The sequence below is a fragment of the Heteronotia binoei genome, chromosome 13, assembly GCF_032191835.1.
Source record: "Heteronotia binoei isolate CCM8104 ecotype False Entrance Well chromosome 13, APGP_CSIRO_Hbin_v1, whole genome shotgun sequence".
NCBI classification, from domain to species: Eukaryota; Metazoa; Chordata; class Lepidosauria; order Squamata; family Gekkonidae; genus Heteronotia; species Heteronotia binoei.
In genome coordinates this window covers 8,531,775-8,554,843 of record NC_083235.1, presented here as the reverse complement: position 1 = coordinate 8,554,843, position 23,069 = coordinate 8,531,775, and the positions used below count along the sequence as shown (strand labels likewise).

Below are 23,069 nucleotides of genomic sequence, written 5' to 3'. Positions count from 1 at the left end.
GAGCTCATCAACACATTTGCATAACTCATTTGCATATGTCCCACACCCCTGAAATCACCGGGAGGCGTACTAAATTAGATCAGCTCAGCATCTACCTTAAAATGCTTCTTGAATTATAATTGTCATTATAAATCCTTACTCCCATCATACTTACATAAAACCTTACTCCCATCATACTTCTAAAATTATTTTCTCCTCTGTGGCAAGATGAAAATTTCCATCTGCTTGATATGTTTTGGTTATTTTTCCCTTTTCCCGTAGGGGGGAAATATTAGAAAGTTTGTCGAATCTTAGAGTTCTGCAAAATTCTCACAGGGGGTTTGAACAATGGAGCCCAGCGGCAAGTATTGTGGTGGTGGGGGGATAAGAAAGAAAGAGCACAATAAAATTAAGAGGTTCCGGAGCTTTGCTCCTATGAGCTCCTGCCCAAAATGAGGCCTGGCAGCCTGAAAAAAGAGATGGACAAGGTTGAGTCAGGGGAAAGGGGGAGCAAAGAAGGGGAATGAAGAAAAAGCCAACTGGGGAGGGGAGCAAAGGCAGAAAGGGGACAGGCAGGTAGAGCAATGGGTCGGAAAATGGAGAAAAGAGCAAGTGGGGGAGGAGAATTTTGCAAGTAGGTCCAATGCTATAGGAACACCAGAGACAAGATCCTTGTGCTGTGGCAGCAGTTGCTCCCAAAGCGACGCTTTAAAAAAATCTGTCCACACAATCAGTTTTCCAATAGCCAATCAGAAGTCTTGCAGGGTAAAAGGCCCGCCTACTTGGTGGATGCCAGCAAAGGTTTCAGTGGGCAGTATAGTGTCCATGAGTACCTAATTGGGGACTCCTGTTCTAGAGGTATCTTCACCCTCACTTATGAATCTGCGGTATCCACTCAGCCTCATGGTAGGCTGATCCTGAACTGCGCAAGGGGTTGGACTAGATCGCCTGTATGCAGGGCTTTTTTTGTAGCAGGAACTCCTTTGCATATTAGGCGACACCCCCCCCCCCCGATGTAGCCAATCCTCCAAGAGCTTACAGGGCTCTTAGTACAGAGCCTACTGTAAGCTCCAGGAGGATTGGCTACATCAGGGGTGTGTGGCCTCATATGCAAAGGAACTCTTGCTAGAATTCTACCCCTGGGCCACACACACACCCGATGTAGCCAATCCTCCAAGAGCTTACAGGGCTCTTAGTACAGGGCCTACTGTAAGCTCCAGGAGGATTGGCTACATCAGGGGTGTGTGGCCTCATATGCAAAGGAACTCTTGCTAGAATTCTACCCCTGGGCCACACACACACCCGATGTAGCCAATCCTCCAAGAGCTTACAGGGCTCTTAGTACAGGGCCTACTGTAAGCTCCAGGAGGATTGGCTACATCAGGGGTATGTGGCCTCATATGCAAAGGAACTCTTGCTAGAATTCTACCCCTGGGCCACACACACACACCCCGATGTAGCCAATCCTCCAAGAGCTTACGGGGCTCTTAGTACAGGGCATACTGTAAGCTCCAGGAGGATTGGCTACATCAGGGCTGGGTGGCCTCATATGCAAAGGAGTTCTTGCTACAAAAAAAGCCCTGCCTGTATGGCCTCTTCCAACTCTATGATTCTCTTTTGGCCAGCCTGTCGTAGCCCACACTCAAACGCCTCCGGAATTAAATACACAGGTAAATACCTCTCCGACATGTCCTCCGTTCTAGTGCAATAAGATGAAGGGAACAGGGGATCGATGAGTGAAGATGGTCCGGGTGAAACCAGGTGTTGTAGCATCCAACGGGAATGGCAGAAAACAGGTGAGAGAGAGAGAGAGAGAGAGAGAGGAAACAGGACGGATGCATTGACAGTGACAAACAGAAAAGACAATCGTCAAGCTGGATGATGAGTCAAGGAACACCCAAGACATTTTACACGAAGCAGGTCAGTTTCATCTCATGCCTCATGGCTTGAACTCCAGAAGCCCTCCCACTGTCCCCCCCCCCCCAGCACCAAGAATTTATTTATTTATTTATTTATTTATATTAAGATTTATACCCCGCCCTTCTCACCTAGGTGTCTCAGTACAGGGCATACTGTAAGCTCCAGGAGGATTGGCTACATCAGGGCTGGGTGGCATCCCTGCCCCAGATGATGCATCCCTGCCCCAGATGATGTCCATTCACTTTACAATACAGAGCATCCCTGCCCCAGATGATGTCCATTCACTTTACAAATGAACCTGGGGACCAGTGCCTGGGAAAACACGTATTCCACCATGCTTCCAGCTGAGGACAGCAACGGTCTATTATTCGGCTGGCACCTCTTTTCCCTACTCCCAGATGCTTCGTGAAGTTTTCTCCCCTCCCCCGGCAGGAAGCCCTGGTAGTCCAGGATCTAAAGAAAATCGATAGGGTGCCATTTGAATGCTCTGAATTTTATAATTTTAAGTAATTTGCTGTTGTTATTAATTTTATGCATTTTTAATGATGTTGTATATTGCCCAGAGTCTGGTGTGAGCCGGGATGGGGCAATCAATTTAATAATAATAATGATGATGATGATGATGATGATGATGATGATGATGATGATGATGATGATGATGATGGAGGAGGAGGAGGAGAAGAACAAGAACAACAACATGTTCAGATGTACATATGTGGAATGCACATGTATATGTATGTGAGGGGTTTTTTTAGAAAAAGCCCAGCAGGAACTCATTTGCATATTAAGCTATACCCCCTGATGCTAGGCATTTTGAAACCTCAGGGTGAACCCCCCCCACAGCAAGAGTTGTTAAAAAAAATTGAAATATATGCAATCTTAATTTCCTATCAAACCTAAACTTCTTTGACTGATTTAACATGCATTATTTATCACTTAGCATATAGTATTGTACTAGTTGGCATATTTGTTGAATTTAAAAGTAGAAATATCTTCATTTTCTATAAGAAACATTCCCAGTATACCAAATACTTGAGGGAGAGTTTCAAACTGCTGCAACTCTATGCTACTGAAGTATATCTTTAATTTTTGCCATCTGAGACATGGCAAAAAATTAAAACTGAAGGCAGAAAACAAATTCCAGAGAAAACAAGCGGAAGTATATTATTGGAGCTGAGAGTCTCTCATAGAGTTAAATAGGTAAGACTGCCACCATATTTGGATATTAAGCAAAACCTTATAGCATCAAAAATACCAAACTCTTTAGCAACATATTATTATTAAACACATTAGACAAGATTAATCGTTGACAAACCTTACATTTAACCTTTCAAAAGTCCTTGCTATATTTGTTTACAAATATAAAAGGGTTTTGACGGGTACCCTCTAAAATTTCCCAGGTGTTTGAAAAACTGAGGAAATCCTCAAACTTTTTCGTGCCCTTTGGAATGAGTGAAATGCTTTGGAAAACAAGGTATTTTTTTCTACTCTAAAAGAGAAAATATTTCCAAACGGTTTTTTTTTAATACAACCCCCCCCCATCCCTTTCCCAATCCTTCCATTGGAAAACCTGCAAAAATCCGAAGTCTTTTTTTCACATTTCCCTCGGGGGGGGGGGGGATTTGCCTTCAAAAGCATTCTGCTTATTCTAAAAGATAAAATATTTCATAGGAGGTTTTTTCCCTTCAGTGCTTCCCCAAATGTTCAGGGTATGTGTGCTTTTTTCATTTTATTTTCAGATTTCCTCATTCCTCCCAAACCTTCACATCTCTAAATGTAACGTGATATGCACATATGAAGAAAAATCAAGCGTATGCTGTATATGGATTGTGCAGGTGTTCATGGTAACTTATGAACAGGACATTTCATACATGCATGACACATTATTTCCAAACCTTTTCCAAAACTTTACAGCAGAAATGCTGCACATAGTGTCAGTGGGTAGCCATGATGGTCGACAGTAGACTAGAACAGATAGACTCGAGTCTGGCACCAGCTTAAAAATCAACAAGATTTCCTGGGTATAATCCGGGGGTGGCCAAACTTGCTTAATGTAAGAGCCACGTAGAATAAACATCAGATGTTTGCAAGTGCAAAACATGAACATCAGATAAGAACAGAAGAACAGAAGAGAAGCTATGTTGGGTCAGGCCAATGGCCCATCCAGTCCAACACTCTGTGTCACTTAAGAACATAAGAGAAGCCATGTTGGATCAGGCCAGTGGCCCCTCCAGTCCAACACTCTGTGTCACATAAGAGAAGCCATGTTGGATTAGGCCAATGCCCCCTCCAGTCCAACACTCTGTGTCACAGAAGAACAAAAGAGAAGCCATGCTGGCCCATCCAGTCCAACACTCTGTGTCACACAGTGACCAAAAAAATTATATATCGAAATATATATCTATAGATATAGATATATACACACTGTGGCTAATAGCCACTGATGGACCTCTGCTCCATATTTTTGATAGCCACAAGACAAAGGAAGGAAGGAAGGAAGGAAGGAAGGAAGGAAGGAAGGAAGGAAGGAAGGAAGGAAGGAAGGAAGGAAGGAAGGAAGGAAGGAAGGAAGGAAGGAAGGGAGGGAGGGAGGGAGGGAGGGACAGAGGGACGAAGGGACGGAGGAAGGAAGCAAGGAAAGAAGGAGGGAGGGAGGGAAGGAGGAAGGAAGGGAGAGATGGAGGGAGGGAGAGGGAGAGAGGGAGGAAGGAAGGAAGGAAGGAAGGAGGGAGGGAGGGAGGGAGGAAGGAGGGAGGGAGGGAGGGAGGAAGGAAGGAAGGAAGGAAGGAAGGAAGGAAGGAAGGAAGGAAGGAAGGAAGGAAGGAAGGAAGGAAGGAAGGAAGGAAGGAAGGAAGGAAGGAAGGAAGGAAGGAAGGAAGGAAGGAAGGAAAATAGATGGGAAAGAGGTGAAAAGAGAGCAACTTTAACTTTAAATGCATTTTCCAAGCCACAGAAGTGATTTGAAGAGAGAAATGCTTTCTCCAAGCCCCAATGGGCTGGTGGGGGCTTTGAGAGCCACACAATATGGGTGAAAGAGCTACTTGTGGCTCCCGAGCTGCAGTTTGGCCACCCCTGGTGTAATCTCAAAAGTCCATACCCCAGAAATCTTGTTGGTCTCTAAGGGGCTAGTGAACTCAAATAGAGCTTTTCCACCACTACATAGGCAACTACAGCAAGAAGCCGTCTGGGGATCACTCACGTTGACTTCTGTGACAGCGATGTCCACGACACTCCCCACCACGATGAGAGCATCAAAAGTGTTCCAGGCATCAGCAAAGTAGTGCTGTAACAGACCAAGAGAAATGTCCTAATTGTCACCAGTTCTGCCAGGATCCAAGGGAAGGTCAGCCCTTCACAAACACACCCATCACACACACCCCACACCTCTCCCAGGGGTTTTCAGCAGAAGATAAGTCTGAGGGAGGAGCCGCATGGCGCAGAGCAGTAAGCTGCGGAACTGATTTGGTTTGATTTATTAGATTTATATCCCAACCTCCCTGCCGAAGCAGGCTCAGGGCAGGCCAACCTCTGCTCACGACCCGAGTTCGGTCCCGGCAGAAGCTGGGTTCAGGTAGCCAGCTGTGGTGCAGAAGGGAGCAAGAGAGAGGGGGAAGGAAGCAGATGACGGCCAGTTGCTCAAGGGCCTGATATAGGGCTACCAAGCCCCCAGTCCGGGTGGGGGTTCACCCCTGATGTGGCCTGCACTGGCTGCCTATAGAGTACTGGATCCGCTTCAAGGTGTTAGTTCTGACTTTCGAAGCCTTACGCGGCCCGGGACCAGCATACCCGCGGGACCCTCTCTTCCCGTATATGCCCCGGAAGTTGCTTCATTCGGCCTCCCAGGATAGGTTGACTGTCCCCGACCCAAAAGATGCCCATCTTGCTTCTACCAGGGCCAGGTCCTTTTCGGTTCCTTCCTTCCTTCCTTCCAACCTGGTGGAATCAGCTCCCTACAGAGATCCAGGCCTTTCGTAGGGCCTGTAAAACGGAGCTGTTCCGCCAGGTCTTCGGGTGAGGCAGCGGGCATCTGCCCACTAGGTCGGTCGGCCTCCCCTACTGTATATCTTACTGCGCTGACTTGCTGCACTGTCCAGCTGCACCGTCTCATCAAAATGGTTCTGCCGAGCTTATTTGTTTATGGAATAATTGTAATTGCTTTTTATTAATATGTGATTTTAATGTGATTTTATTTATGTCCACCCTGCGCCCCCACGGGGGAATGGGAGGAATATAAATAAACTATTATTATTACAATAGTTTATAATATAATAATGATGATGATGATGATGATGATGATGATGATGATGATGTCGTCGGCCACTTTAGGCGTTTCCGGAAAAACACTATGGTTTTCCTAGATGCTCTAGAAATTTGGGAGGGAAAACTCTATGGTACAATAGTGCACCTGGGCTTCCTTGGGGGCCTCCCATCCAAGTACTAACCAGGATTGACCCTGCCTAGCTTCCAAGATCTGATGAGATCAGGCTAGCCAAGGCCATCCAAGTCAAGGCAAGAGCCAAACACAGACGGTCCTCTCTCCCCGCTAGCCTCCCTGAGCTTGCTTGCAGGGAGGGCGGGATATAATTCCAGTAAAATAAAATAAAAAACAAAGCAGGGAACAGAGATTTGGAGGAATTGAAGACTAGAGGAACTTCAGGAAGGGACTGCTGGAGATCTCCAGGAAAAGCCTCTTTGGCCTGGCCTGGCCTGGTCAGTGGGTGAGGAAAAGAGAGATGATAAGACTGAGGGAAGCAAGGAAGAAGGTTTCTTTGGTACTGAGTCCATCAGAGCAGACAGAACTCTTCATGGAGTTCTGCAGGAGGAGGCCATTACTGTATGTTGGCCTAGACAGCCGGTGGAAGCTGCAAGGTAATGATCACTCTGTAGAGATCTGTAACTTCCTAAACTAGGGCGCCTGTCCTATATTTTAACATCCGATAGGGCGTGTCTAGAAAGAAGAACAGAGGAATTGCATTTTACCCACTTCTTTTGTGTCCTTTGCTCAATCTGGTGCTGTGGCTAAAAGTATGCTTGTGAACATTTTTACAAAATAAATACAACTTTTGAGGCTGGCAGTGGTTCTCTGTATCATAGACTGCCATCATCTTGAAGTGCCAGGAGGAATGAAGGCAATTGGCAAGTGCCTATTCCTCCATGGGGGCACAAGGCAGTAAACCATCCCCATGGTGACCACATGCTGGGCAGTGGGAGACGCAGAGGCAAGGCCTTAGAACAGGGGTGTCAAACTCATTTGTTATGAGGGCCGGATCTGACATAAATGAGACCTTGTTGGGCCAGGCCATGTCAGGCTGGGTCGTGTGTGTACCTATTTAAGATTAGGTAGCAGAGATAGAAACTATATAAAGGACACAGGCAAACATAATTAAAGATTTTTTTTTTTAAAAAAAGATAAGACATGCTTAAAAAATTAGAACACATTGGCCTTAAAGGTGCTTTCTTTGTATTTCTCCATGGGATCCAGGGAACTGGACAAAGGAAGCTTTGGCTCTTTCCTTCCTTCCCCAGGGGACCAGGAGGGGGAGGAGCCTCAGCCCAATAGCAAAAAGAGAGGCTTGGCTCAGTAGCTCTGCTGCATGATTGAGAGAGGCTGGGAAAGCAAGCTATTTCTCCCTCCTTCCTCCCCAAAGGCGAAGCCTCAACCAATGGAGAACACGGAGGATTTGCTCTGTAGCTGCTGTGCGATTGAGCATTCTTGGCAAAGCAAGCTGTGATGCAGCAGGAAGCAAGAGAGAGGGAGAAGGAAGCAGATGACAGCCAGTTTCTCGGGGGCCTGATAGGAGCCTTCCGGGGGTCTGCTTCAGCACCCGAACTGAATGTTCGACACCCCTGCCTTAGAACTTGGAAGGGAAGCTGGGAGTCCTGACCCTCCCAGTGGGCAATTCCTTACAAAGGGCGGACGGTGACAGTGTTTACCCGAGAGAGAAAGAAAAGCCTCTCCAGGTATTGGGGAAACCATGGAGGGCAGGATCCGCCACACTTGGAAACATGGAGGATTGGGGATACTGCGCAAAGCTTCAGTAGTTCCAAGGCAAACAATCATTTTTAAAATATTCAATCCAATAATTTGTGGGAAGCAGGGGAAAGAAGTTCCCACCCAGTCATCCCTTCATCCAGAGTCCCCATTCTCAAACCTTGGGCTTGAAGGCGATGATCTTCAGCACCATCTCGACAGTGAAGAGTCCCGTGAAGACCATGTTGAGCAGGTCCATGACGTAGTTGAAAGGCATCGACTGCTCATGGTGCTGGGAAAAGGAGTCGGGGAAATGAGTCACATAAGAGAGCCAGTTTGGTGTCGTGGTTCAGTGTGCGGACTCTTATCTGGGAGAACCGGGTTTGATTCCCCGCTCCTCCACTTGCACCTGCTGGAATGGTCTTGGGTCAGCCATAGCTCTCGTAGGAGTTGTCCTTGAAAGGGCAGCTTCTGTCAGAGCTCTCTCAGTCTCACCCACCTCACAGGAAGATAAAGGAGATTGTGAGCTGGTCTGAGACTCTGATTCAGAGTGAAGGGCAGGATATCAATCCAATATCTTCTTCTTCAGTTCAGTGTAGTGGTTAAGTGTGGGGACTCTTATCTGGGAGAACCGGGTTTGATTCCCCACTCCTCCACTTGCACCTGCTGGAATGGCCTTGGGTCAGCCATAGCTCTCGCAGAGTTGTCCTTGAAAGGGCAGCTGCTGTAAGAGCTCTCTCAGCCCCACCTACCTCACAGGGTATCTGTTGTTTGGGGAGGGAAGGTAAAGGAGATTGTGATCGCTCCGAGACTCTGAAATTTGGAGTGGAGGGCAGGATATAAATCCAATATCTTCTTCTTATGTAATTCTTGTAAACTGCCTTGAACCCCAAGGAATGGTGGGGTTTAAGTGTTCCCGAAATGCTGGCGCTGACTTGGAGAAAGATGTCAGTGTACAGAAGTGACACCTGGACACTCGTTCTGCTTGGGCATAGTGGTTGGAGCATCATACTAGGCTCTGGGACACTCAGGTTCGAATCCTTGTTCTGCCACGGAAGCTCAAGGGGTGGTCTTGGCCCAGTCACTCTCAGCCTAACCCACCTCACAGGGTTGTTGTGAGGATAAAATGGAGGAAAGGAGGATGGAGGAAGGCACTTTTGGGTCTCAGTTGGGGAGAAAAGCTGGGTATAAAACAAGGGTGGCCGAACTGTGGCTTCGGAGCCACGTGTGGCTCTTTCACACATATTGTGTGGCTCTTGAAGCCCCCATCGCCCTGTCGGCTGGCTTGGAGAAGGCATTTGACTCTTTAAATCACTTTGCCAAGCCAAACCAGTTGGTGGCTTGAAGAATGGTTTTAAAGTTGCTTTCTTTCCACCTCTCTCTCCCTCCTCCTGCCCCCATCTATTTTCCTTCCTTCCTTCCCTCTGTTTTGTGGCTCTCAAACATCTGATGCTCATATCTTGCGGCTCTCGAACATCTGATGCTTATTCTATGTGGCTCTTATATTAAGCAAGTTTGGCCACCCCTGATATAAAAGATCCCCCAGCCCTGATCTGGACATGAACAGGTCAGCCTTGTGATAGTCCCTGCTGTGCCTCTTTTGGCCCTATATGGCCACCGTCACCAGTCTCCCCTTGCAGACACAGACACCACCTAGGGTCACCAGCTCTGGCTTGGGAAACACCTGGAGATTTTGGGGGTGGAGTCTGAGGAGGGTGGAGTTTGGGGGAGGGAGGGGCTTCAGTGGCTTATAATGCCACAGAGTCTGCCTTCCAAAGTGGCCCCTTTCTCCAAGGGAACTGATTCCAGATACCTGGAGATCAGTTATGACTCCAGGGGATCTCCAGACACCACCAGGAGGCTGGAAACACACACAAAAAAAACCCATGGAAAATTAACGAACCACTATTAATCAGCTCCCTATGGAGATCCGAGCCCTACCTGGCTTTAGCCTTTCGTAGGGCCTGTAAAACAGAGCTGTTCCGCCAGGTTTTTGGGTGAGGTGACAGGCATCCACCTATCTACTAGATCGGTTGGCCTTCCCTACTGTTCTGTGCTGCTGTACGGCCGTGCCATTCTTTGGTGCTATTAGGGCCGCCCTGCTATGTTATTCTGGTACGTCATCATGCTGGACTAACCTGTTGTACGTTACTCAAGGTTGTAACTGGTTTTTTATAATGATTGTAATTTTATTGTGATTTTATTGCTATTTATGTTGTACTCCGCTCTGAGCCCCCAAATGGGGGAATGGGCGGAATATAAATAAACTAATAATTATTATTATTATTATAAACCCAAAATTGAACCAATAACACAATATAAATGAAAACAATACATTTAACCACAATTCATTCAAAACAGTATATTAAATTGAAAATATTACGAAATACAATTTCTGGTTGTGTGAGTTCAGATATCAAAGTTTCAAAGTTCCATACCTGTACGTCAATGTCCGACTTTGAATGCTAAAGAACAATTCAGCCGCTCCTGCGAATATTGACGCGTTTGTATGGAACTTTGCAACTTTGATATATTAACAGCCATTCTCACGTTCTGACACGTTACCGTTTTATGGCTTCCCACGCTAATGCAACCCAGATCAAAGGTTTTCTGAATTTGTTAATTTTACTATTCTGCTATTGGATTTTAACTTTGTACCACTTTGCACTCCAAACCCTCCATCTATATGTGGCTCTGCTTACTGTACCTCATTCCTCGTCTAAAGACGTGTCCATGCACACGAAAGCTTACATTCTGAATAAAACTAAGTTGGTCTTAAAGGTGCAATCGACTCCTATTTTGTCCCACAACCAGAAATTGTATTTTGTAATATTTTCGATTTAATATAGTATTTAGAATGAACTGCAGCTAAATATATTTTTTTCATTTATATTGTTATTGGTTCAATTTTGGGTTTATAACAGTGGTTTGTTAATTTTCCCGGGTTCTTTTTTTTGTGTTTCTGGTTCACTCTTTACGGTGGTACTCTAGGGTTACTCAACCACCAGGAGGCTGGCAACCAGAGTGAGACCCACAGCTGGAAGTGGCAAGGAGAGACGCTAAGCCTCCGTGTATGTTGTCTAGCTACCACTAATAAGAATTTCTTAATCAAGGAGAGACAATAGAAATAGAAAAATCTTAAATACCTATTATTAAATCACAATATGCATTCATACACAAAAACCAACAGAAGAAGAAGAAGAAGAAATTGGATTTATATCCCGCCCTCCACTCTGAAAAGTCTCAGAGCATCTCACAATCTCCTTTACCTTCCTCCCTCACAACAGACACCCTGTGAAGTGGGTGGGGCTGAGAGGGCTCTCCCAGCAGCTGCCCTTTCAAGGACAGAGTCTCAGAGCAGCCTACAATCTCCTTTCCCTTCCTCCCCCACAACAGACACCCTGTGAGGTGGGTGGGGCTGGAGAGGGCTCTCACAGCAGCTGCCCTTTCAAGGACAGAGTCTCAGAGCATCTCACAATCTCCTTTCCCTTCCTCCCCCACAACAGACACCCTGTGAGGTGGGTGGGGCTGGAGAGGGCTCTCACAGCAGCTGCCCTTTCAAGGACAGAGTCTCAGAGCGGCCTACAATCTCCTTTCCCTTCCTCCCCCACAACAGACACCCTGTGAGGTGGGTGGGGCTGAGAGGGCTCTCACAGCAGCTGCCCTTTCAAGGACAACCTCTGCCAGAGATATGGCTGACCCAAGGCCATTCCAGCAGCTGCAGGTGGAGGAGTGGGGAATCAAACCCGGTTCTCCCAGATAAGAGTCCACACACTGAACCACTACACCAAACTGGCTCTCCAGAAAAGAAAAGCAACAGTCAATGCTCATGCAGTTCATGATTCAACAGGTAAGTCCAGTTCCATTTCTTTCCGGGTTCCTTCTCCCACTTTATGTAGATAATAAGACGGACCTCACGACGCAGAAAAATATGCTCCAGTCTGAAAGAAGGTTGTTCAATGTGCTACAATTTCCAATATTCTCTGTACAGGCTGTGCAAGCTAAACGGGCCTCCCGGTTTCAAATCTTATTTTTGTATGAATGCATATTGCGATTTCATAATAGGTATTTGAGATTTTTCTATTTCTATTGTCTCTCCTCGATTACGAAATTCTTATTAGCAGTAGCTAGACTAGACAGCATACACAGAGGCTTAGCTTCTCTCCCTGCCACCACTAGGAGGCTAATAATAATGCAAACAACTGTGCCAAAAATACTAAACCCTTAATTCAAAGCAGAAAAATATCACCTTGTTTATAAGCGCATAAGCATCCAAAAATTCTTACAACGCTTTCAAGAATTAAAAATAGAAAGTCCCTTAAAGAGTACGTCAATTTCACTGGGTGACTCCAAAGGAGGATGGCTTTGAGACATTGAAAATGGGCGTGTACAAGAGTTAGTCAGGATGACACTGGAAGTTTATTTGTGTGGCTTATGAAAAAGCTGTAATCGGCGGTATCAAGCTGGCGATCATGTGAAGGTGAATTTTCCTTTGAAGCTGATATCTGTGGATGGACTCGGTTCTATGAATGATTTGGGAGTGTTTGTAACCCTTTGAAGACAGAAAAATTCTTTGGAGTCACCCAGTGAAATTGACATACTCTTTAAGGGGCTTTCTAATTTTAATTCTCCTTGAAACCGTTGTAAGAATTTTTGGATGTTTATGCACTTATAAACAAGGTGATATTTTTCTACTTTGAATTAAGAAGAAGAAGAAGATACTGGATTTATATCCCGCCCTCCACTCTGAAGAGTCTCAGAACGGCTCACAATCTCCTTTACCTTCCTTACCCACAACAGACACCCTGTGAGGTGGGTGCAGCTGGAGAGGGCTCTCACAGCAACTGCCCTTTCAAGAACAACCTCTGCCAGAGCTGACCCAAGGCCATGTTAGCAGGTGCAAGTGGAGGAGTGGGGAATCAAACCTGGTTCTCCCAGATAAGAGTCCGCACACTTAAACACTACACCAAACTGGCTCTCCCAGTTTAGTATTTTTGGCACAGTTGTTTGGGTTATTGTTCTCTACTGTGCCGCCACTGTTTCTTTCCACCACCAGGAGGCTGGCAACCCTAACACTGCCCCTGCTGCCATAGGCTACCTGCTCTCACCTGTACGGCCAGTGCAATAGTGTTGAGCAGGATAAGCACGAACATGATGTACTCGAAGCCTGTGGAGTTCACCATGTACCAGACCTTGTATTGGTACTTGTTCTTGGGGATGTAGCGCCGCAAAGGCTGGGCCTTCAGGGCGTATTCCACACACTGTCGCTGTGGGAAGGAGGAGAAAAAAGGGTGAGGCAGAAACAAACCTCTCATGTTGAAATCTTCCAGATTGTCAAGGGAATCCAGAAGAAAGAAAGAAAGAAAGAAAGAAAGAAAGAAAGAAAGAAAGAAAGAAAGAAAGAAAGAAAGAAAGAAAGAAAGAAAGAAAGAAAGAAAGAAAGAAAGAAAGAAAGAAAGAAACTGTTTCCAATTAGCAAGAGGCCAGGCTTCTGTTAGAATTCTGGGCTGAGGGAGTGCCTGGCTCTAAGCTGCGCGTCTCGGTGTCAGGTTGCCCTGTCTTAGCGGAATTGCTCCCGTACATGAGCCATCTGCAGGGGTGAGTCAGGAGGGCTTTGTGCTTGGGGCCACTCAAATGCAGGGAATATGAGCGGCAGCAGCCAACTGCCAGTTTCTGTTCCTTCAGAGGGACCAGCTGCTGTGCCGTCAGAGGTGCCAGCTGCTGGTTCTGCTGCGACTGGCAGCTCCCCTTCGTCATCGCCCATGACGGTAATAAAGTGATGTAATATCAAAGCAACCGCTAGAGGGTGCAAAATATGTGCAGAACAGAACCCCTACCCACATAAGAAACAGGAACTCAGAAGTGAGGAAAATGAAAATGTGGAAAAGCCTGGTGTGACTGGACAACTCTGCTATATTAACTAATACCTATCCCCTAAAAGAAAGGAGCCCCGTGGCGCAGAGTGGTAAAGCTGCAGTACTGCAGTCTGAGCTGTCTGCTCACAACCTGAGTTCGATCCCGGCGGAAGCTGGTTCAGGTAGCCGGCTCAAGGTTGACTCAGCCTTCCATCCTTCCGAGGTCAGTCAAATGAGTCCCCAGCTTGCCGGGGGGAAAGTGTAGAGGACTGGGGAAGGCAGTGGCAAGCCATCCCGTTAAAAAGTCTGCTGAGAAAACGTCGTGATGTGACGTCACCCCAGAGTTGGAAGCAACTGGTGCTTGCACAGGGGACTACCTTGACCTTTTTTAAATCCCCCAATAGGAACCTTACCTGGATAGTCCAGGCTAGCCCAATCTTGTCAGATCCTGTTTAGAATTTGGATGAGAGATACTCAAGAAATACCAGGATCATGACACGGAGGCAGGCAATAGCAAACCACCTCTGAACACCCTATAGGGTGCTTGATCTTGAAAACCCTACAGGGTCACCATATGGCCCTTTTCACTGCCATCCCCAATAATTAACTGGTCACCAAAGAGGGTAACTGGTCACTGAAAGGGGGGAAAACAGGTACCTGGTTCTTATCTAGCTCGCAGTTCTTGTATTCTTGCTCTCCTTGGGCTCGGAAGGTGATGATGACGAAGCCCACGAAGATGTTCATCATGAAGAAGGCGATGATGATGATGTAGACGATGAAGAAGATGGAGATCTCCACCCGGTAGTTGTAGATGGGGCCCTTGTTTTCGTCATTGGCATCAATGGCTCTGTACAGCAGCCTGGGAAGAGAAAGTAGCAAGGAACCGAGATTGTGGAGGTAAGGAGAGCTGCTGAGCCAAAATCAGAGTGTTCAGAGGTCACATATGGCTGTCACATGCTAGAGACTAATGGGAGAGGAATGTATATTGCATGCAATTACAGTTGCCAGCTCTGTGTTGGGAAATACCTGGAGATTTTGGGGGTGGAGCCAGGGAAGGGAGGGGCTTGGGAAGGGGAGGGACCTCAGCAGGTTATAATGTCAGGGGAGGGACGGTGGCTCAGTGGTAGAGCATCTGCTTGGTAAGCAGAAGGTCCCAGGTTCAATCCCCAGCATCTCCAACTCAAAAGGGTCCAGGCAAGTAGGTGTGAAAAACCTCAGCTTGAGGCTCTGGAGAGCCACTGACAGTCTGAGTAGACAAGACTGACTTGGATGGACCCAGGCTCCAAAGCAGCCGTTTTCTCCAGGGGAGCTAATCTGGGAACTAATCTTAGCTATCTGGAAATCAATTGTAATAGCAGATCTCCAGGTCCTAGTAAGGGTTCAAATCAGGAAAGGGTTTCTTTTGAGAAGACTGCAGATTTATACCCCGCCCTTCTCTCTGAATCAGAGACTCAGAGTGGCTTACAATCTCCTATATCTTCTCCCCCCCCGCAACAGACACCCTGTGAGGTGAGTGGGGCTGAGAGAGCTCTTGTAGCAGCTGCCCTTTCAAGGACAACTCTGCGAGAGCTATGGCTGACCCAAGGCCCTTCCAGCAGCTGCAAGTGGAGGAGTGGGGAATCAAAGCTAGTTCTCCCAGATAAGAGTCCATGCACTTAACCACTGCACCAAACTGGCTCTCATTTGAAAGGATGTCACAGACACAGAACAAGCCTGCTCACACACACACACACAAACACAGAGTCCCCTCCAGAGTGACTCACGCTGGCCAGCCCTCAAAAGTGGAGACAGTGAAGAGAGCCATCATGCCTGACGGGACATTGTCGAAGTTGAAGTCACTATTCAGCCAGAGGCGCTCCCGCACCATTGGGTGAGTCACATCTCCATCCTTGTACACAATGAATGTGCCCCTAGAATTGTTGGGGGTGGGTGGGAAGGATGCGGCAGGGGAGGGAGAAGAAACAGAAACAATCTAATTTCAGTGGGGAGCCATGCTGTCCTGTAGTAGAGTAGCTGGATTTGAGTCCAGGAGCACCTTAAAGACCAATGAGATTTTCAAAGTAAAAGACCTTTTATCAGATACCTAGATATTCGTCAGATGGCTGTTCATCAGATACCTATTCAGATACCTAGATATTCGTCAGATACCTAGATATTCAGATACTGAGATATTTGTCAGATATATAGATATTCAGATACCTAGATATTCATCAGATACCTAGATATTCAGATACCCAGATATTCAGAAACCGAGATATTTGTCAGATACCTAGATATTCATCAGATACCCAGATATTTGTCAGATGCCCAAATATTCAGATATCTAGATATTCAGATACCCAAATATTCAGATACTGAGATATTTGTCAGATATCTAGATAGTCAGATACCTAGATATTCATCAGATACCCAGATATTCAGATACCCAGATATTAAGATACCTAGATACTCATCAGATACCCAGATATTCAGATACCGAGATATTTGTCAGATACCTAGATATTCAGATAACTAGATATTTATCAGATATTTATTTATTTATTTTATTGGATTTATATCCCGCCTTCCCCACCAAAGCAGGCCCAGGGCAGCTCACAACACATAACTTACAATAAAAACATTTACATTATAAGCATTAGCAGTTTAAAATAATTGGTGCTAATTCTGATACAGATATAAGATGGCATTTAATGATCTTAGCATCCACTAGGTCTAGTGTCTTAGTGGTGGACAGCATTTCGGTTAAATGCTAACTGAAACAGTGTCATCTAGATACCTAGATATTCGTCAGATAACTAGAAATTCGTCAGATAACTAGATATTCGTCAGATATCAAGATATCTCAGATACCTAAATATTCGTCAGATACCTAGATATTCAGATACCTAGATATTTATCAGATACCTAGATATTCATTAGATACCTAGATATTCATCAGATACCTAGATATTCGTCAGATACCTCGATATTCATTAGATACCTAGATATTCATCAGATACATAGATATTCATTAGATACCTAGATATTCATCAGATACCTAGATATTCATTAGATACCTAGATATTCATCAGATACCTAGATATTGTCAGATACCTAGATATTTGTCAGATACCTAGATATTCGTCAGATACCTAGATATTCCTTATTTACTTATTCGTCAGATACCTAGATATTCGTGAGATACCTAGATATTCGTCAGATACCTAGATATTCATCAGATACCTAGATATTTGTCAGATATCAAGATATCTGTCAGATACCTAGATATTCATCAGATACCTAGATAGCTGACGAAAGGGGCTTTGACTCTTGAAAGTTCAGATATTCATCACAGTTGGGAGAAACTGAATTTAGCCATCCAGACACAATTCCTAACTGCATACCTTTTTTAAAATTCAAACCTCTGCCTGCCCTCTTGTTTGCTCCCATTTGAGGTGGCCAAACTCCAGGCAGGGCCTGGCGATCTCTTAGCATGATGAGTGATCTCCAGGCTACAGAGATCCGCTCCCAGGGAGAAAATGGCTGCTTTGGAGGGTGGACTCTGTAGCATTATGTCTCAGTGAGGTCCCTCTCCCCAAACTCCATCCTCCCCAGGCTCCACCCCCCCCCCCCAAAAAAAAACCCTCAGGAGTTTCCCAACACAGAGTTGACAACTCTAGTCATAAACAGCTCTCACCTTCCTCCTCTTTTGTTTGCCAGCACTCTGACAGCTTTGTAAGTAGAAGCTATGCTTTTTGAGTACACGACAGGCTGCTTTACGGAACAGATATTAAAATATCAGTCTGTGTCATTTTCCCATTCTCAGTAGAGTTGCCTGCTCCGTGTTGAGAAATACTTGGGAATTTTTTTTGGGGGGGGGGGGGAGCCTGCGGAGGTGAGGTTTGGAGAGGGGAGGGACCACAAGAGGGTATAATGCTATAGACTCCCCCTTCCAAACAAGCCATTTTCTCCAGGGGAAACTGCTCTCTGTTGTTTGGAGATCAGTTATACTATCAGGAGATCTACAGACCCCACCTGAAAGCTGGCAATCCTAATTCTCAATGAAGGGCTCTGGGCAGGAGGAAAGGATAGCAGAGAGATGGAAGCAGTGGCCTCCACTGACGGCCTAGCAATGAGGTAAGCCTGCCCGGAGTAGATTTGGCTGATACTGCTGGGGCATTTTGGCTAAGATGTACTGATCATCTTGAGCCACTGCTGTTACGGGCCTGACTGGTACCTACTTGCACTCCTCCGGTGTGTGCTTGGCCTCATCTGTGCAGCTGTAGAATTTGCCCTGAGGGGGAACATAAAGAAGATGATATCTTGGATCAGAAGCTGGTGGTGATGAGACAAGCAGGTCTTCCGCTCTGGGAAAGCGCCTGCCCTCCTGAAGTCTGAGAGAGACATATCGTAAATCAGCCCTGCCTGAACAGCCCTTCTGGATTTGGGAGCCATCTTGAACCCAACCTGAAAAATGGCACCCACATTTATTATAGTTTCAGAGGGTAGCTATGTTGGTTTACAGTAGAACTGCTAGATTAGAGCCCAGTAGCACTTTAGAGACCAATGTAGTAGTAGCAGCAGGGCTCTTTTTGTAGCAGGAGCTCCTTTGCATATTAGGCCATGCCCTCCTGATGTAGCCAATCCTCCAAGAGCTTACAAGGCTCTTAGTACAGGACCTACGGTAAGCTCCAAGAGGATTGGCTACATCAGGGGGCGTGGTCTAATATGCAGAGGAGCTCCTGCTACAAAAAGAGCCTTGAGTAGTAGTAGTAAAATTTATTGTATAAAGCCATCGGCCATTACAATTACAGCAGCTTACAAGTTAAAAACAGTCAACAACTCTAAAATTGACACATTCAAATTAGGTTGCTTGCCATCTTAATTACATACAGCGTCCCGATAATTTCATAGCCAAGCTCTAATTTGTCCAATCCAATCCAAATACCTTGATTGGCATAGAAATAAAAAGTACAGCATGGCAAATTTACATAGAGTTTCAGTTATAAAAACCAGTCAAACATCAAGAAGGGGAGCTAATATTTTGCTCCCTGATTGTTATGGTAGCCGAAAGGTACTTTGTGACTAGACTTGTGAGATGGGAACATCGGTCAGATAGCAGAAAGAAAACTAATTTCGCCTCAGATAATCCATAAAGGATAGGTTTGATTCTAATTTGTCCAGTTAACAACATCATTTTACTGTCTACCTGGGTACTGCCTTTTGCCTAATTTTGATGGTAGCCAGAGCAAAAAGTGTAGAGACCAATGAAATTCTGGAGGTATAAGCATCCTCCTTCTATCTGACAAAGGGCTTTTCTGAACCCTCATTTTCCTCGCTTGTTAAGTTCCTTTTGCTTTGAAAGGGAGTCGGTTCTGCATGTTTTGTTCCCTCTGGTAGTTGATTCAATATTACATCGCTTTATGCCCTGCGTAAAAACCTGCAGTTTAAATCTGCTGGGAGATATGCCGAATTTAAAGCCATGCAATATCACATTGTCCACTAGAGGGAGCAAAACATGTACAGAACAGAAAAATTCCCCCTGAAGAAACAGGAACTTACCTTGAACAGCTGAACTCCAATGCACGCAAACATAAACTGCAAGAGGGTGGTGACTATCATGATGTTTCCAATGGTACGGATGGCTACAAACACGCACTGCACCACGTGCTGTTGGGAAAGAAAGGGGGAAACGGGGTGTGAGATGGCCGGCAACAAAGATATTTCCATAACTTTGCTATGCTGGGTGGAGAAAAATAGCGAAGAACATAACATAAGAACATCAGAAGAGCCCTTCTGGATCAGACCAGTGGTCCATCTAGTCCAGCATCCTCCTGTCTCACACAGTGGCCACCCAGTTCCTCTGGAGGGCCAACAACAGGGCAGGGAGGTTGAGGCCTTCCCCTGAGAAGAACATCAGAAGAGCCCTGCTGGATTAGACCAGTGAGGGTCCATCTAGTCCAGCATCCTGTCTCACACATTAGCCAACCAGTTCCTCTGAATCTTCAACAATAGGGCATAGAGGCCGAGGCCTTCCCCTGATGTTGCCTCCTGGTTCTGGGATTTCAGAGGATTAGTGCCTCTGAACGTGGAGGTTCCTCTCAGTCACCACAGCTCATAACCACTGATAGACTTATCCTTCCTGGATAGATACAGAAATAGTAGGCTAAGCTTCTGTCTGCCAGGCCTCAAACATACATGGACAGCAAAGCTAGCCAGAATCCAAGACAAGATATATAGCTAAAACTAAAGATCTTATACCTTAACTGCTGGCTGCAAGTCAAGAATATCGTCATCAAAGCTACATCCCTAAACATTGAGAGGAGCCAGGCTGTATTTTGCACCTGGCACCTAAGTAGCTGAAAAAAACATAAACTAGATAAGAATCTGGGAAAGTACCAATGAAAATAGGGAGACATATTTTCCTGGGCATGGCCTATCGGCCATCTTCCCAGGCAACTAGAGGTCAGGCAGCAGCGAAAATTGAAAATGGAGTTACTAAGGCTATACAGCAGGGGTGGGGAATATCCAGCCCAACGGCTGTTTATGGCTCTCAAGATCACCTGGTCTGGCCCTCGAGGACTGCTGGCACAAGCCGAGCCATGTGGCAGCCTCTACAAAAAAAAAAGCCCTGGACCTAGGCCTTTGCCTAGGACAGCAGGTCGGGTGTGTGTGTGCCAAATCAGGCTCTCCCCACATGACTTCAAATAGAAAAACAATTATATGTCTTAATTTTGCTTGCCTGAATCATTCTCCCTCAGGGGAGCACTGTTTTTTAAGTTGATAATTTTGTATGGCCTGCGAATGATGTTATAAATATCCAAATGGCCCTTGGCAGAAAAAAGGTTCCCCCACCCCTGCTATTCAGGGAGTCCTGCTACCAGACCCCTCACCTTGAGCCCCTTTGCCCGGTTGATGGCTCGGAGGGGACGGAGCACCCGCAGCACTCGCAAGATCTTCACTACGGAAATAGCGCTGGAGCTGAGGAAGAAAAAGAGGAAAGGAAAAGAAATGAGAGAGCTGAGTGGCTCTTTAAAAAGGCATTATTTTTATTTTTCAATTTGTATGCATGTCTCACTTAACCCTCTAGCGTCCTCCCCCCTCCCCCTTGAGTGTGGATAAGGCGGTCCATTCGTTCTCCTTATTTGATGCATGTGTCACATAACCCACCAATGTCCTCCTCCCAGAGTGGGGCTAAGGCGGTCCATTCCACCTTTTTTTTGCTCCCTACCCTAGGGATTATGCCCATTCCTTGTTCAGACTTACTGGATGCCGAAAGAAATGAGCGAGACACTGACAACAAGCAGATCCAGAAGATTGAACCAGTTGCGGCAGAACGAGCCCTTGTGTAGGAAGGCACCATAGGCTGTCATCTGTGGACAGAGACATGCTAAGCACCTGGATCTTGATACTAAGATCCCTTGGAAAATATGCAAGTTGTAGAACTTTTCTCTTGCTTGCATAAACCAGCTTCAAAATCAAACCCTTCTCTCATTGCAAAATTTGAATTCCCCCTCCCGTTTTTAACAGACTTTTATTGAAAAGGAGCATGATGCAAACTACTCAGACCGCATTAAAAATAGATCAAACTGGAGTATACAGGATTTTTAGGCAAAATATTTTCCTCAGTGAGGTAAATAATTACTGGAAACCAAGGTGCCGCTACTTTTTTCTTATAAACCACAGGAGAAGTCATAAAAGGAAGAATAAGACAATTTAGCTAAAATGAAATCGTCCCATAATCTGGTCTTCCGATTCCACAGAAACGGAGGATGCAAAAGCTAACTTTAAAGCAAGCTCAGTTTTTGCCACTGACAACAAAATGGATATAATTTTAATTAAAAAAAACAAAACAGAAAATACATCAACCCACACAGAGAGCATTACTCAGAGCGCAGTCTGCAGTTGCTAATTCCCTTCCCCCTGGTTTGGCAGCTATGGGGTTATGAAGGTATCAGCCCCGGTAGCAACCAATTCCTGAGGCCGCTTTGTAGTTTTGGATTCTGGAATATATGCTCATCTTCCCAACTGATGGAGCCAGCCCTCTCCCCATATACTCATCTTCATTCTGCTTTAGACCTCGTATACCTTGAGCAGGATCTCAACAGTGAAGATAGCGGTGAAGGCATAGTCAAAGTAGCCCAGGATCTGAGCAAGGGGTGAGAAAAGGAAGAAGAAAGCCAAAAAGAGAGAGAGAGAGAGAAAAGTGAGAGAAAGAAAGAACAGGAACTGTATGAGAGAAGAGAAGAGCAAGTGTTGATTCTTCTCTTGCTTCCGCTCCCCTCTTTTCCCGCTCCCGTTACATTCCCGCAGGACGCAACTTACATTATTGCGGAAGGAGTGCGCCCGGATAGGGTCCTCTGCCGCCAGGGAGATGCTGCTGAGGATGATGAAGACGAGGATGAGGTTGGTGAAGATGTGGTGGTGGATCAGCCTATGGCACCCAACGCGAAGCCTAGTGGAAGAAAGGTAGAGCTCAGGTGAGCTCTAGGCCTCAGGAGAGGGTCAGCACATCTCCTGAGGCTAGGGGCAAACCGGGGTAGTTTGCAAGCAGTGTCGGGATGATGGGGCACAGGTGGGTCAGAGGAAGAGCCTCGCTCTGCCTGTTTTCTGAGTGTGGCGTTCGATGGTCCTGGGGACACAACTAAGTTTGGTGTAGTGGTTAAGTGCGCGGACTCTTATCTGGGAGAACCAGATTTGATTCCCCACTCCTCCACTTGCAACTGCTGGAATGGTCTTGGCTCAGCCATCGCTCTGTAGGAATTGTCCTTGAAAGGGCAGCTTCTGTCAGAGCTCTCTCAGCCCCACTCGCCTCACAGCAGGGCCATAGCCAGGATTTCATGTTTAGTGGGGCCCACAGCAGGATTTGTTTGGGGGGGCTGGGGGGGGTCATGCAGTTTGGCAGCCCAAGGCTCTCGGAACTGCAAGCTGCCTAGAGTTCCACAACCAAACCCCCCCTTCGCCTGGGCAATCACAGCAGCTCTGGTCCCCTCACCCCTTTCTTATGTGCCCCCCTCTCAGAGAGTCACAGACCTTTTGACTTTCCCCCTCCCTTTGCTCTGCAAGGTGTGTTGGGGAAGGGGAGAGAAAAAAGAAGACGACGACATTGGATTTATATCCCGCCCTCCACTCCGAAGAGTCTCAGAGCGGCTCACAATCTCCTTTATCTTCCTCCCCCACAACAGACACCCTGTGAGGTGGGTGGGGCTGGAGAGGGCTCTCACAGCAGCTGCCCTTTCAAGGACAACCTCTTCCAGAGCTCTGGCTGACCCAAGGCCATGCCAGCAGGTGCAAGTGGAGGAGTGGGGAATCAAACCCGGTTCTCCCAGATAAGAGTCCGCACACTTTACCACTACACCAAACTG

General features: G+C 46.3%; 1 protein-coding gene across 1 annotated transcript in view; it reads right to left on the bottom strand.

Annotated features, from left to right (window-relative positions):
- Positions 1 to 23,069, bottom strand: part of CACNA1F (calcium voltage-gated channel subunit alpha1 F) — a 157,796-nt gene that overhangs the window by 46,484 nt on the left and 88,243 nt on the right. The window contains exons 21-31 of the mRNA XM_060253249.1: positions 22,030 to 22,159; positions 21,793 to 21,852; positions 20,971 to 21,077; positions 20,598 to 20,685; positions 19,267 to 19,374; positions 17,946 to 17,998; positions 15,489 to 15,635; positions 14,383 to 14,584; positions 12,979 to 13,137; positions 8,052 to 8,162; positions 5,099 to 5,182 (exon numbers count right to left, since the gene is read on the bottom strand). Of these exons, the coding sequence (XP_060109232.1) occupies positions 5,099 to 5,182; positions 8,052 to 8,162; positions 12,979 to 13,137; positions 14,383 to 14,584; positions 15,489 to 15,635; positions 17,946 to 17,998; positions 19,267 to 19,374; positions 20,598 to 20,685; positions 20,971 to 21,077; positions 21,793 to 21,852; positions 22,030 to 22,159 (1,249 nt within the window). The remainder of the gene's footprint in view (positions 1 to 5,098; positions 5,183 to 8,051; positions 8,163 to 12,978; positions 13,138 to 14,382; positions 14,585 to 15,488; positions 15,636 to 17,945; positions 17,999 to 19,266; positions 19,375 to 20,597; positions 20,686 to 20,970; positions 21,078 to 21,792; positions 21,853 to 22,029; positions 22,160 to 23,069) is intronic.